Here is a 15,156-nt window from a genome sequence, read left to right as displayed (position 1 = left end):
TTTCTACATATTGTGGGTGCAAAAAGCTATAACAAAGAAAAAATACAGATACAGAAGAGAAATACAAAGAAAGAATTTAAACAAACTGCAACACAAATTTTTTTTTAGTAATAAATAATGTGCAAAGTAAGAATCCTTAAATGAGTTTGTTATTGGAGTCTGATGGTGGAGGGGTAGTAACTGTTGCTGAACCAGGTGGTGCGAGTCTTGTGGCATCTATACCTCTTTTCTGATGGCAGCAGCAAGACTAGAACATGTCTTGGGAGGTGTGGATCCTTGATGATTGCTGCTTGCAGGATTCATTCCATGTAGATTTTCTTGATGGTGGGGAGAGTTCTTTCATGTGTTATTTTGGGCTGTGTCTACTAACTTTTACAGGGCTTTCTGCTCAGAAGTATTAGTGCCCTCAGAAGTATTAGTGCAGCCAGTTAGCATACTTCCACTACACATCTGTAGAAGTCTGCCCAAGTTTCCAATGTCATACCAAATCTCTGGAATATCCTGAGGAGTTTATTGCATGGGATCAGTGGAAGAAAAACATTTGTTGGTGTTGATTACAACAAAAAGGCATGACATTTAGCCATAGAACCACTGGCAGAACTGATAAGAACAGAAAATAAAAGGGATAAAAATAAAAGACAAGGAATATAAAATCAGTCTATTTGCAGATGATGTTATAATATACTTAGTAGAACCAGAAATATCAATAAAAGAATTACATAGGAAATTGAAGGAATATGGAGAAGTGTCGGGGTACAAGATTAACGCAAATAAAAGCAAAGCAATGCCAATGAATAATGTGGATTTCTCAAAATTTGAGAAAGAATCACCATTCAGATGGCAAACGCAAGCAATGCGATATCTAGGTATACAAATAAATAAAAACCTCAGCCATCTATATAAACTCAATTATTATCCACTAATGAAAAAATTACAAGATGACTTAGAGCATTGGAAAGATTTACCACTAACACTGATAGGAAGGATAAACTGTATTAAAATGAACATTTTCCCAAGGATACAATATTTATTTCAGACATTACCAATACGATTAACAGAGAAATTTTTCAACGATTTAAAGAAAATAATAAGGAAATTTTTATGGAAGGTGGGGGGGAAACCGAGGATAGCACTAGATAAATTAACAGAATGGTATAAACAAGGAGGCTTACAACTACCAAACTTTAAAAATTATTATAAAGCCGCACAATTAAGATACCTATCAGATTTTTATCAAACAAGGGAAAAGCCAGTTTGGACTAGATTAGAACTAGATAAAATAGGGGAGAAGATACCTGAACATATTTATATAAATGGGATGAAAAATTGGTACTACGTAGAAATTCTCCGGTATTGCATCATCTGCTCAACATTTGGAAGAAAATTCATGTAGAAAGGAATAAAACAAATTACCAACTACCAAAACTAATACTGACGCAAAATCAGCTAATCCCTTTTACAATAGATAACCTTTCCTTTAGAGAATGGGAGAAAAAAGGGATCAAAAGAATAGAGAATTGTTTTTTGGGAAATAAACTATTATCCTTTGAACAACTGAAGGATAAATATAATATAACTGACGATACAAGGTTGACATACTACCAAGTGAAATCCTACTTGAAGGACAAATTGGGACATCTGACAGATGTTTTCGTTGTAAAAAAGAAATGGGAACAACAATTCATGCAATCTGGACATGTGAGAAAGTGAAAAAATTTTGGGAAGATCTAAACCAGATATTAAATAAAATTACAGAAAACAATATACCAAAAAACCCAGAGATCTTCCTCCTAAGTAATATAAAAAACAAAGAATTTGGACTTGATTTGGATGGAGCACAAAAAAGATTTGTTATGATAGCCCTAGCTGTAGCAAAAAAATGTATTATGTCAACCTGGAAATTAGAAGATAATTTGAGAATACAACAATGGTATATAGAAATGAATAAATGTATTCCATTAGAAAAAATAACATACAATTTAAGAAATAACATTACAATATTTGAACAAATATGGGAGACATACATGAAACACAATAGCGAAAACCTACCGTGGACATCTACCACCTAAAATGACAGAAGGAGAAGATAATGAAAAGACCTGACTCAGTGGAATTTCTTGTTTATTTTTATTGAGTGACAACATTGTTTAACGGGTTTAATGTATCTTAGATTCTGAACTTTAAATAGGTGGGAGGGGAGGTGAGGGAGGGAGGGAGGGGAGGGGGGGAAGAAAATGACACTATATATTTGAAAAGGAAAATGATCAATATGGTTTATAGTGTGAAAAATAAAAAAATTTAAAAAAAAAGGCATGACATTTCCTCAGCATGACTGAATCTCAACAATGGACATTGGATCAGTCTGAGACATCTCTTGCTGTGTGATTCCTGACCGATCCAAATGTATTCTATTGTTGAGATGACTGAATATTTAGGAAAGGCCATTCCTCTTTGTTGTAATGCACACCAACAAATATTTTTCATCCACTGATCCCATGCAATAAATTATTTTACTTTCAGAAGGGCAGTTTGCAGCTACTTGGTGATAAAATTATATTTCACCTAGGCATTTTGTATACACCTGTGTAATTTGGGTTCAAGTGATCACTTGTAAAATGAAAATCATACCATAAAATTTTTAATGCACATCTTTAATCTCACACAGTTTCTTCATTCGTCAAATGAGACATGCAGCAGGAGAACAATAATCAACCTTCGTAAGAGCCAAATTCTTCCATCAAATGGTACAGTCCTTTCATGGACCAAGCGAGATACTCACATTATGGTGGAGATGAGAAGATAGATAAGTGGGTTTTACTATCGTGGTTCCCACATTGTAAGTGAGGAAGAAAATTCTGGATGTAAGAAGATCAGCAAATCCCAACACCTTTGCATTCCAGCTGCTGTCATCTTTAATGTACACATCAATGCATAGGAATTTGCAAAATGCTCAATACATTTCTGTGCAACTGTCTGCAAAATTCAGCAGAGCCTTGAAATTATGAGGAGACACAAGCACCAATAAAAATTTACGTATTTTCTGTATATGTACAATTTCAATGCTTGCTGTTTTAACTGGCTACTTAAACAATTTTAAGTATGTTCACCCCTCTACTTATCAAATTTTTTTTCCATTAATACAGTTATTCCCTTTTTTTAATTACATTATAGTATATTACATTATAGTATATGGTGGAAATGTTACCTGCAGTTATCAAGCCAATTCTGAAGAATGACTTGAATACTGTAGAATCTTCTCAGCTTGTGACAGGGAGAAAATGACTAAATATAACTGGGGTGACCTCTGATTATCACATCCTTGTTAAAAATAATTTCAATAATTTGGGCATTTTTTTATTGAATATCTAATTTCTATTGCACTCCTAACACAGCAAACACTACCATTCTGATGTTTATTTAGGTTTCTGTGTTCTATACTGGTTGAATGTTATGTTGATATTTGAGGCACCTGTCATATTGGGAAGTGTATCAGGTTCGGTGGGTTCATGGAGAGATGAGTCTGGACACGAGTGTTATAATCACATGTAACTTTAATTAACACACGAGAGACCAACAGGGGAGAATGTTAAACAGTACTTGATTATTATTTCACTTAAGCATCGATATAGACATTCACTTCAGACTTATGTTGGACTCTGACAATAGTGAACCTATACACAACACACTCACACACTTGAGTACACACACTACAAATAGGAACTTTTTCTTACACCCGGTTCCCTGTACCTGTGAGACTCTCTGCAAATCTTGATCTATCGCAATACTACAGCTCAGCTTCAGTGTAGTGCGCACCTTATCTGTGACACTTCTAGCCTTGTCCACAGTAGCTACCTGGCATGGATTGATGTCTGGGCTTGGACCATGAGGCAGAGAGAAAAAATGTGCTGTGTGTTGGTGTTATATACAGTGCTAATCTGTGCTTTGAGCAAATAATGACCATAGGTGATTGAAATTAGCCAATGGCAAGGTGTGCACTAATGGATGTTCAGAGCCCATCCTTGATTGACAGATGGTATGACTTCTGAATAAGTTTCAAATGGGAGGGGGGCATGTGACCACCCACAATACACACATTCAGACAGGTAGGGAGGCCATGTTTCCTCCACACACAACAGCGTCTAATTTCAACATATTTATGATGAAATCAAGGTCGTAACATAGAATGGGATAATGGTTAAAACTGAGAAGTCATTGGCATGTCATTGTCATTTAATGGATGTGCTGACTTTTGCTCTCTTCCAGATTAAATATGTTTATAAGCCTGCTCACTAGAAACTATCAATTATTAGAAAATATTATATTAACATATTGTAATATGAAAGTGAAATAATAAATGTAATTTTTTACAGATATGACTGGGAAAGAACATCATTCATATACCTATGAATTCAAGGATGCAAACCATTCTGCAGAATTCCTTAATGCATTTAAAGAATTTTATCAAAATGAATTATTCTCAGACATTACATTGGAATGTGTCTCAGGACAATTATTTCACTGCCATAAAGTTGCTCTGGCAGCTTGCAGCAGTTATTTTAAAGCAATGTTCACTGCAGATATGCAGGAAAAAGCTACCAAGATCATTAAACTTTCAAACATTGATCACAGTATCTTGAATGCTCTTATAAGGTATGTATACACATCAGAAGTGCTAATAACAGAGAACAATGTCCAAACATTGTTAGAGACTGCAGATCTCCTACAGTTTACATCAGTTAAAATAGCATGTGAACATTTTCTGGCCAGACATCTAGATATTGGAAACTGTATAGGAATGCATTCTTTTGCAGAAAGGCATCTTTGTATAGATTTAGAGAAAGAGTCTCGAAGGTTGATTCTCTCTAATTTCGAGGAAATTTCAAGACTGGATGAATATTTAGAAATCACCATGGACAAACTCCTTTTTATTCTGTCTCAAAAAAATCTCAACGTGCAGAAGATAGATATACTTCTTGAAGCTATTGTCAGGTGGATTGCATTTGACATGGAAAATAGAATTGAATGCTTGGTGGAATTATTAAAATATGTTCAAATTGATTTGGATGATCTGTGTCTCAAAACAGCACTTGAAGTGAATGGGCAGTCCCTTCTCACCAATGATGCTAAGATGCACTCTTTAAAGTGTCATGTTCTGAAATCAAATGAAAACTACGCTATAAATTCACTATCTGACAAGAAGTCCACATGCAATATGTATATAATTGGTGGTTATTACTGGCATCCTCTTTCAGAGGTCCACATTTGGAATCCATCAATTGATTTATGGACACAAGGTTCACAGATGCCTGATCACACAAGGGAAAGTTATAGTGTTTCTGCTCTGGGACCAAATATTTATGTAACAGGTGGTTATAGTTCTGATAACCTGGAGGCCCTGGACACAATGTGGATTTATAATTCAGAAATGGATAATTGGGCAGAAGGGAGCCCAATGTTAAATGCTCGTTATTATCACTGTTCAGTGGTAATGCGTGGCTGTGTCTATGTGATGGGTGGATACCGAGCTGGAGCTCCAGTTCAAGATGCAGAGTTTTATGATCCTTTGATAAAAAAATGGACTTCGATTGCAAACATGTTAAAAGGTATGTATCCAATATTAGAACAAGCATATTTAATCCACCTACTTATATTTAAAGTTAAGCAAAAGTTTGACATGTTTTACCTTTACCAAACTAACTAAGTAGGATTAAAAACTGGACTGACTGCATATGTCATTGAAGTAAGATCAGTGAGAAAACTAGAGTATATTTACTTTTAAGAATGATGTTCAGATTAAGATATTAATTTAACTAAACAGTAGAAGGGTCTAGTTATTTTGGATTTTGATACTAATTTACCAGTTTAAAACACAAATTAATTGAGCTTCATTTGTTTTAGCATCCATTTATTTTCATTTAAGATTCACCATATATTTATTTAAAAGCAGTTTTAATTATGATTTCCTCAGTTAAATTTTCAGTTAATCACTACACTTTTACTAATAGAAATCTGATGGATAGGGGTTGGAAATGCAACAGCTTGTGTTGTCCAAGAAGTTGTCTACGTGACAGGAGGACACTATGGTTACCGAGGAAGTTCAACTTATGATAAAATTCAGAGTTACAGATCAGATCTTAATGAGTGGACAATGGTCACCATCACTCCGCACCCAGGTATTTTACAGCATTTCAAATGAATTAAAATGATTGCAATTACATTTTCATTGACTTTGCAATTTAAAAATAAAAAATTACCAAGATTTTGAGATCAACTGGCATTGTAGTATAAATGAACGTGAGTGCATCTTTAAGGATCATCTATATAATGTATGACTTAGATGTATTATTATACCAGTTGCAGCTGTTGGTTGAGGTTGGATTATCAATACAAATGTGTTTTACATGTTGTTTTATAACCTTCTTATCTGCCTTTCATGAAAAGCAATACAAATGTGATGTAATTAAGAACAGGTTCTCTAAGTAAAGAAGTAATAATACCAGGCAGTGGATATGTCTGTAAGCTTGAGAAATATGAGAGCTCTCAGACATTTGTCTTGTACATGAGAGTAAACAATATTGTTGAGGTGTTGTGAAAGAACACCAAACATAGGAATTTGGACATACAAGAAAAAAAAATTACTTTTATTCTTGTACTGAGGCCCAAGACCAATGAGACAATGGTGAATTCACTAACAATACAAATCACAAATAAGTTCTGGGATCGTTAGTTTTCAGCTTTGTAAATGAGAGTATAGGCACTAATATGGAGATGTAAAACAGTTGCAACAAGGCAAGCAGGAAACAAGAATACAGAAATTTTAAAGGCATTATGATTGTCACAGCTGAGTAATGCATATGTTACAAGTGAGTTTGGTGGAAAACAAGCAGATCATGTCAGTCCCAAAGATCGAACTCCCTGTTCAAGATGACATAATGCAATAACTATCATGGAATAATAGGGCATAGTGCACAGAGGTGCAGGATCTTTAAGAATGTAGCTGCTGCCAAGAAAGCATCCCCATTTGTCTCTGATGCAAGAGGTTGAGAATATGGGATACTATCTACACACTAGCTGGATGAAGAAATGAAAATGGTTTATTTGAACACAGTCATGCCCTATTCCATGATTGGTATTGCAATATGTCATCTTGAACATATGTATTCGTTGTGACAATCCTAATTCTCGCACTCATGAGGAGTGGGGTATCCTCAACACACCAAAGACCTGTAGTGATGGACAAGAGGTGAAGCGGTAGGCTTGACCAGCTGGGAGCTGCAATCACAGGTCTGCATGGAGGCGGCAGGGGGAGAGTTGGTCGCACGTGGATTACAGAGTGGAGATCCGGTGAGGCAGCATCCTCTGTGACTGAGCAGCCCTGTTTAGGGAGGTACTGCTCACTCTACAATAAGGGAAGGCCCAAGAAAAGATGGCTCAAACGAAGCCAACTCACACCAACCTGGCCAGTCTGCTGTGGCTGGCAAGTCGTCCAATGCTAGTGCTAAGAATCACAAGCAGAATTTGATCACTGTCTCATGGAATATATGAACGCTATTAGACAATGCTATTTCTCATCGGCCAGAGAGAGGCATACAGCACTTGTTTCTTGTGTGCTCAAGGACTACAGAGTGGATATTGTGGCTCTCCAAGAGTCTCGACTCACTGGAAAGGGCGCGCTAAGTAGAAACAAAAAGGAGGGAACACATTCTTCTGGTCTGGCAGGTCCGAAGAGGAAAAAAGAGAATCTGGTGTGTACTTGGCTTTCAAGAACTACCTCGCAGTAAAGCTACTAACCCTGCCTATTGCTGTATATGATTGAATCCAGACCTTGTGAATACCTCTGCAAGCAAAGTGCCACCTCACCATAGTCAATGTTAATGCCCCAACTCTAACTAATCCGAATGAAGTCAAGGAGGCATTTTATAGTGAGCTGAAAACCACCATCAGTAGTGTGGCAACTTCCAATAAGCTGCTGTGTTGGGAGAGTTTAATGCTTGGGTTGGCAAGGAGTCCATTGTGTGGCCTGGTGTGATCGGACACTAAGAGATTAGCAACAGTACAGTAACGGTCTACTGCTTCTCTTAATGTGCACAGAATTCAAACTGCATTACTAACACACTGTTTAGATTACCAAAAAGCTAAAAAGCACATGGATGCATCCACTATCTAAAAGCTGGCATCTCACTGACTATGTCATCACCCGGCAATGAGACATCTCTGTCATGTGTATCACCAAAGTTAAGCATGAGGCTGAGTGCTCAACTGATCATCGAATAGTATGGTTGGATCTGTATTTATCGATCAAACTTCCATGCAGACTGATTGCTGCCAAACCACCAAAAAGATGAACACTACCAAATTGAAACACCGTGTGCTGCTGCCCTGAAATCCTCCATGGAAACTGCGCTAAGCAGACTGGTTGAGAATCTACCAGGTGGTATTACTGAGCATTGGAATGCTTTCAAAGAAACAGTCTACAGTGTTGTCCAGGACACCTTGAGGAAAGTCAAGAGCAAGCATCAGGACTTATTTGATGAGAACAACCAATCTGCACAAGACCTTCTAAGAGCTAAGGCAGTTGCACACCAAGCTCTTCTTCAACACCCAAACCCGTTCAAAAAACATGCCTTTTTGAGTGCAAAATCAACTTTTCAGAGGCAGCTCAGACCTTTGAAAGACCAGTGGTGGGCGAACAAGGTCAAGGAGTTACAAGCCTTTTCTATGAAACAATCAAGATTGTGTATGGTCCATCAAAGCAAAGACAGTACATCCATCTTCACTGAGAAGTCAGAGTACATGAATAGATGGCAAGAACACTTCTACAAGCTGTTGAATACACCAGGAATCTTCACCGATGAAGCACAGGGCAGAGTACACCATATTGTTCGAGCTAGATGCTCCCCCTACTCTTCATGAAGTCATCAAACTGCTAAAACCCAACAAAGCACCAAGGCCTGTTGGTATTGCAGCCGAGATCTACCAGTATGGTGGTAACACATTGACATCATGCCTGCACCAGCTGTTCACAAAGTTATGGGGAACTGCAGAACTACCACAAGACTTCAAAGATGCATCAATCATGATCATCTACAAGAACAAGAGAGACAAGAGATATTGTAACAATTATCGTGGTATCTCTCTTCTGTCAGTTGGAGGAAAATTCCTTACGAAAATTATCCTTAGATGTTTGGTGTCCAACATCAACGACAACATCCTTCCAGAAAGCCAGTGTGGTTTTCAAACAGTGGATATGATCTTCTCAATGAGACTGCTCCAAGAGAAATGAGTTGAGCTGCAGAGAAGTCCCCATGTCACATTTGTTGATTTGACCAAAGTGTTTGACACTGTTGGTAGAGATAGCCTGTGGAAGCTTTTACCAAAATTTGGTTGCCCCCCCCCCCCACCCACCCATGCCTAACCAACATCATCCATCAGTTCCATGAAGGTCTGGAAGGCCACATCAAAATGTGTGGTGAGTTGTCACACTCACTTCCCATCAGGGTTGTGTTTTGGCTCTTTCTCCGTTTGGACTATTCTTCCCTGCTGTTCTTCAGGATGCCTCAACAGACCTGAAGTTAACCCAACAAACAAAGGCTGATGGCGGGCTCCTCAACCTCGCAAGACTGAAAGCAAAAACAAAAGTTAAGGACATTGTGGCACACAAGCTACAGTTTCCTGATGAATGTGCACTGGTTGCCCTCTCGCTATGCCAGAGCTGCTAAGAGTTATAATTGACAATCAGCCTGAAAAAGACTAAAGTTTTGTACCAATCGGCCCCTGGCTCAAGCTACGAAGAACCAACTGTCCTCATTGATGACACTCGTCTCAATACTGCCAACAAGTTTTACTACCTGGGCAGCACCATAACATCCTCAGCTTCTCTAGATGTAGAGATTGAGTCACGAACCAGAAAGGCCTGCTTTGCCTTTGGTCAGCTGAAAGATCGGGTTTGGTCACAGAACATCAGGTGGGCCACCAAGTGCAAGGTGTACAAGGCTGTTGTCATCTCAGCCTTACTATTATGGACGTGAGATGTGGTGCCATATCAGAATCACTTACGTCAGCTTGACCAACTGCAGCAGCGTCACCTATGTTTTCTGATGAATTTCACCTGGCGAGACAGGGCCTCCAATATCCAGGTCCTTTCTCTTTTTTTTTCAAAACTTTATTTCTTAATTTTAACATATGAAGAAAGTAAGTAATTCACGTACAGAAAAAATACAAAATAAAGTAATACAAGTACAAAGTAACATAGTTAATACAATACCAATCTCGGCATCTCCCCCTAACAACTAAAAACTAAGACTAAAAAAAAACTATTTTTAACCCCGAAACTCCCTCCTCCCCACCCCCACAATAAAGAGTGAAGAATTAATACTATTAGTATAATTTAAAAAAATATATATCTTTAAAAAAGATCGATATATATATAAAAAAACAAAAGAAAAATATTAATTAAGTATTAATTATTAATCCAAAAATTTTTTATTATATAAGAATATATATGAAAAAACAAAAACAAAAAGAACTTAAACGAAAAAAAAACAACTAATAAAAAAAACCTAGAAAAAAAAGAAAACATAGAAAAAATATATAATAAAAAAGTTTTTTTTTAAAGAAAAAAATGATTAATTCAAACTTATTTAAATTGTATATAATCAATAAATGGGGTCGACTTTAACTCATAAAAAGACATCTTATCTTGTATAGAAAAAGATATTCTTTCCATAACCAAACTTCATCTCTGAATACCACCTATCTAAAGACAATACATTTCTATTCTTCCAAGTAATCGCTATACATTTCTTGGCCACTGCCAGCGCTAAGTAAATAAAAGAGATCTGGTAATTATCTAATTCTAAATCAATCAACGGTTGCATATTCCCTAATAAAAATATATCAGCGTCTAATACAATATGAAGATTATATAGATTATTAAATACAGATTGAATACTTTTCCAAAATTGTTGTAACCGATCACACAACCAAACAGCATGTAAAAAAGTACCAGAAACCTGATCACAACGAAAACAAAGATCTGACTTACTAAAACCAAATTTTTTAAATTTTTCGGGTGTTAAATATAATTGATGTATAAAACTATAATTAATCATCGCCAATCTAGCATTAATCAATTTTCGAACACTATTACGGCAGATTTCAGACCAATCTTCTTCAGTTATTGTTAAACTTAAATCTTTTTCCCATTTCATTTTATCTTTATCCCAATCTATTTTACTTTCACTTTCCAACAAAATACGATACAAACCTGATATATAACCCTTTTTTGGAAATGAGAGCACATATTTCTCAAAATCATTTTCAGACAGTAAATTCATTTGACGACCGCATACCTGTTTTACAAAAGATCTTAACTGATAATACACAAATATAGAATAACCACTTATATCAAATCTCTTTTGCAATTCTACAAAAGAACAAAAATGACCTTCTAAAAAACAGTCAGATAAATTATGCATTCCTTTCTCCTCCCATTGTTTCAAAATAGTATTAGATACCGTGAAAGGAACAAGTTGATTATTATATAATGGTAATCTTCCCGACCACTTATTTTTCAATCCCATTTTATGTAATTTACTTGTCCATAAATTCATTAAATGTTTCAATATTGGTACATCATAAGTTCGTAACAAATTTTTATTCCATCGAAATAAAAATTAATTCAAAAATTTTTCAGAAATAACTGCCAATTCTATCTGTGCCCAACTAGGCGTATCTTGTGTGGCCATTAATACGCTAAGAAATCTAAATTGAGCTGCTTCATAATAAAATTGAAAGTTAGGTAGCCGTAACCCTCCAAATTGAAAATCCCACATCAATTTTTTCAACGCCACCCTAGGAAATTTTCCTTTCCACAAAAAATCCCTAATTACTTTATATAAATCCTTAAAAAAATCTTTTTTGTAAACAACAAGGAATTGATTGAAATAAATATTGTATACGAGGAAAAATATTCATTTTTATAGTATTAATTCTTCCTAATAAACCCAAAGGTAAATCTTTCCATTTAACTAAATCTGCCTTAATCTTCTTCATTAAAGGAAGATAATTAAGTGAATATAAATTTTGGTAGTCAGTATTAACATTAATTCCCAAATATTTAATTTGTTTCGTCCACTTCAAATTCGTAATATTTCTAAACATTGAATAATCATCTTTACTAATTGATAAAATTTCACTTTTAGTCCAATTAACCTTATAACCAGATAATTGACCATAAATCTCTAAGGAATCTTGAAGTGCTGGCAGAGAAACATCAGGATCCACCAAATACAGCAAAACGTCATCCGCAAATAAATTTATTTTATAATCTTCATTCAAGACTCTCATACCTTTGATACTATCATTCTGACGTATTAATTGTGCTAGAGGTTCAATAACTAAAGCAAACAAGGCGGGTGATAATGGACATCCTTGTCCAGTAGATCTTGTTAAATTAAAGGATTCTGAAAGCAAACCATTAGTAACAACTCTAGCTTTCGGATCATTATTCAGAGCCCTAATCATACCAATAAATGAGAGACCATCCAGGTCCTTTCTCGAGCTAAAATGCCAGCAGTTTCAACCTTGGTGATGTCAGCCCAACAATGCTGGGCAAGACACATTGTCAGACTGCCTGACAGAAGACTGCCCAAGGACATCTTGTATGGCCAACCGTCCAGTGGTACCCGAAAACGAGAAGGCCAGTGACAAGGATGTTCTGCACAGGAGCCTCAAGAAAGCTGATGTTGCCTCATCAACCTGGGAGGATCTGGCTCAAAATCACCTCTGAGAACAAGCTCAAAGAGGCAAAAGAGGAAAGGCACAGGAAGCGCCACAACAGAGTTTCTGCTTCAGGCCTCACCTGCCAAGTATGTGGCCAGCAGGGCCTGTCAAGGATCGGCCTGCCTAGCTCCTCCAGGACGCACATATCAAACCCCACAAACTGACTGAAAGGAAACATCATCATCCTATGGACTGGAGAGCCAGAAGAATGCTCACTGAGGAAGAGGAAACAATGTTCAATAACACGACTTTAAAAATTGAGGTTGTTGTGTAAGTATGTATTCTGATACATACCTTATGTTACTTATTCCTGTGGCTTGTGTGCCACAATGTCCTTAACTTTTGTTTTTGCTTTCAGTCTTGCGAGGTTGAGGAGCCCGCCATCAGCCTTTGTTTGTTGGGTTAACTTCAGGTCTGTTGTGGCATCCTGAAGAACAGCAGGGAAGAATAGTCCAAACAGAGAAAGCGCCAAAACACAATCTCCAAATTATGCGGAAGATAAATTGTTGGGTTGTCACAGTATTCACAAGTTCTAGCATAAGAAAGAGAAAATGCTAATGTTTTAAGTACAGGCATTATAAATAATCCAGAGAAGGAAGGTCAGAGACAATGACTTTTGTAATTCCACAGGAACAACAGGAAAGTGAAGATGTTCAATGTTCACATGAAGGTGCTGAAATGAATGAGAAAAGAGGCACAAGGATGAGAAGTGTTCAGGAGAAATTAAAGTGGAAAATGATAAAGAACAGTTCAGGAGTTAGAGCGAAGGACAGTTCAGGAATAAGTAACTAATTCATTTATGTAATGTGTCATAGATATGTTCTTCCATCTTCCCTCCAATTGCTTCTATTGCCTACAGAGAGAATTTCATTCTTTGAAAATGGGGTTCTTGTGATATGTGTTTTAAAAGAATTCATAAACAAAAAATAAACATTTATCCTTAAATAACTTTAGAAAGCAACGTTGCATGAAGTATATCCAAGGACAAGTAATAATACAATATTACTGGAAAAGCAGAGCCAGTTAAATATCGATCCAACAGAAATTATTGCCACTTCTTGAATACTCTTGAAATACAATTTACCTCATATTTCTGGCTATTAAAGTTATAGATGAGAAAATAAAATTTTTAAAAAGTGGAAACAAGTTGTAATTGTTAACTTTTTTTATGTCTGATAAGATTTGATTTGAAAGTCAGATGTCTTAATTTTAGGATTTGAGTTAGACAGTTGTAATAGTTAAGATGTGCAGTTTTTATTTTATGAATATTTATAATTTAGTTTTGCTATTTTTCTTTTCTAGAGTATGGACTATGTTCCGTAAGTTTATATAACAAGGTATATCTCGTTGGTGGCCAGACAACTATCACTGATTGTTACGACACAGAAAAAAATGAATGGAAACAGATAACCCAAATGAATGAAAGGCGAATGGAATGCGGTGCGTTGGCAATGAATGGCTGCATTTATGTTACAGGTGGATACTCATATTCTAAGGGAAAGTATCTGCAGAGTATTGAAAAATATGATCCTGAAAATGATACTTGGGAAATAATAGGGAATTTGCCCAGTGCCATGCGGTCACATGGCTGTGTATGTGTTTATAATGTAGAAGCATAAATAATGTTCTGCTTATAATCTCAAAAGATATGGGCAACTAAACTATTTGGGGAACATGTTATTATAGTGAACATAATGACTTATTTAACCCAAGGAAATAATTGTGATTCACAAATTTTAGCACTAAAGAAGAAATAAGAGAAATTGTAATAGAATAAGTATGTGGAGTTGACAAACATTATGACCATTATATTCAATGGGAGAGCAAGTATGAAATGCCATATGGACATTCAGGCATGATGCTAAGATGTGAAATAATGTTTGGAACTCTCGAAAAATGATTGAATGATAGCAATATGAGACATCAAATTTAATGACTCTGTGATTTAGTACTGTTTTCGGCCTAGAGGATCACAAAATCCAGCAGCAATAGAAATTCACCAATACAAATGGTTACTTAAACGAAAGTAATTTTTAATTTTCTTTAAACATAAAAACAGGATCAAACTTTAACATTACTATTAACTTAATCTAACTTAACCCCCTTCTAATTCTAAGAGCACGTGCATGTAATGTGTGTGTATGTTCAAAAAGGTTCCTTGGTTCATAGTCCAATCTCACTTCTCATTCCTCCAAGTTCACTGGTTGCAGGCAATTCTTATACTGTGCACAGAATTTAACATGTATAAAGTTCATCAGGCTTTGGCACTCAAAAGGTAAATGGTAACCACTCATGAAGGTTCTTGTCGGTTTTCAGAGAGAGATGTGTTGTTCCAGGACATCCATAACTGATGTACTTCCATCAGTCACCTCA

General features: G+C 36.1%; 1 protein-coding gene across 1 annotated transcript; it reads left to right on the top strand.

Moving 5' to 3' along the window:
- Positions 1-4,372: 4,372 nt before the first annotated feature.
- On the top strand, positions 4,373-14,402 carry klhl23 (kelch-like family member 23). The gene is made up of 3 exons (XM_069930578.1): positions 4,373-5,603; positions 6,021-6,173; positions 14,086-14,402. The coding sequence occupies exons 1-3, from the start codon at positions 4,373-4,375 to the stop codon at positions 14,400-14,402; spliced, it is 1,701 nt and encodes a 566-aa protein (XP_069786679.1).
- The last annotated feature ends 754 nt before the right edge of the window (positions 14,403-15,156 follow it).

The sequence above is a fragment of the Narcine bancroftii genome, chromosome 4 (assembly GCF_036971445.1).
Source record: "Narcine bancroftii isolate sNarBan1 chromosome 4, sNarBan1.hap1, whole genome shotgun sequence".
Classification (NCBI taxonomy): domain Eukaryota; kingdom Metazoa; phylum Chordata; class Chondrichthyes; order Torpediniformes; family Narcinidae; genus Narcine; species Narcine bancroftii.
The sequence above is the reverse complement of the archived record's forward strand: the minus strand, read 5'-3'. Positions and strand labels throughout refer to the sequence as shown.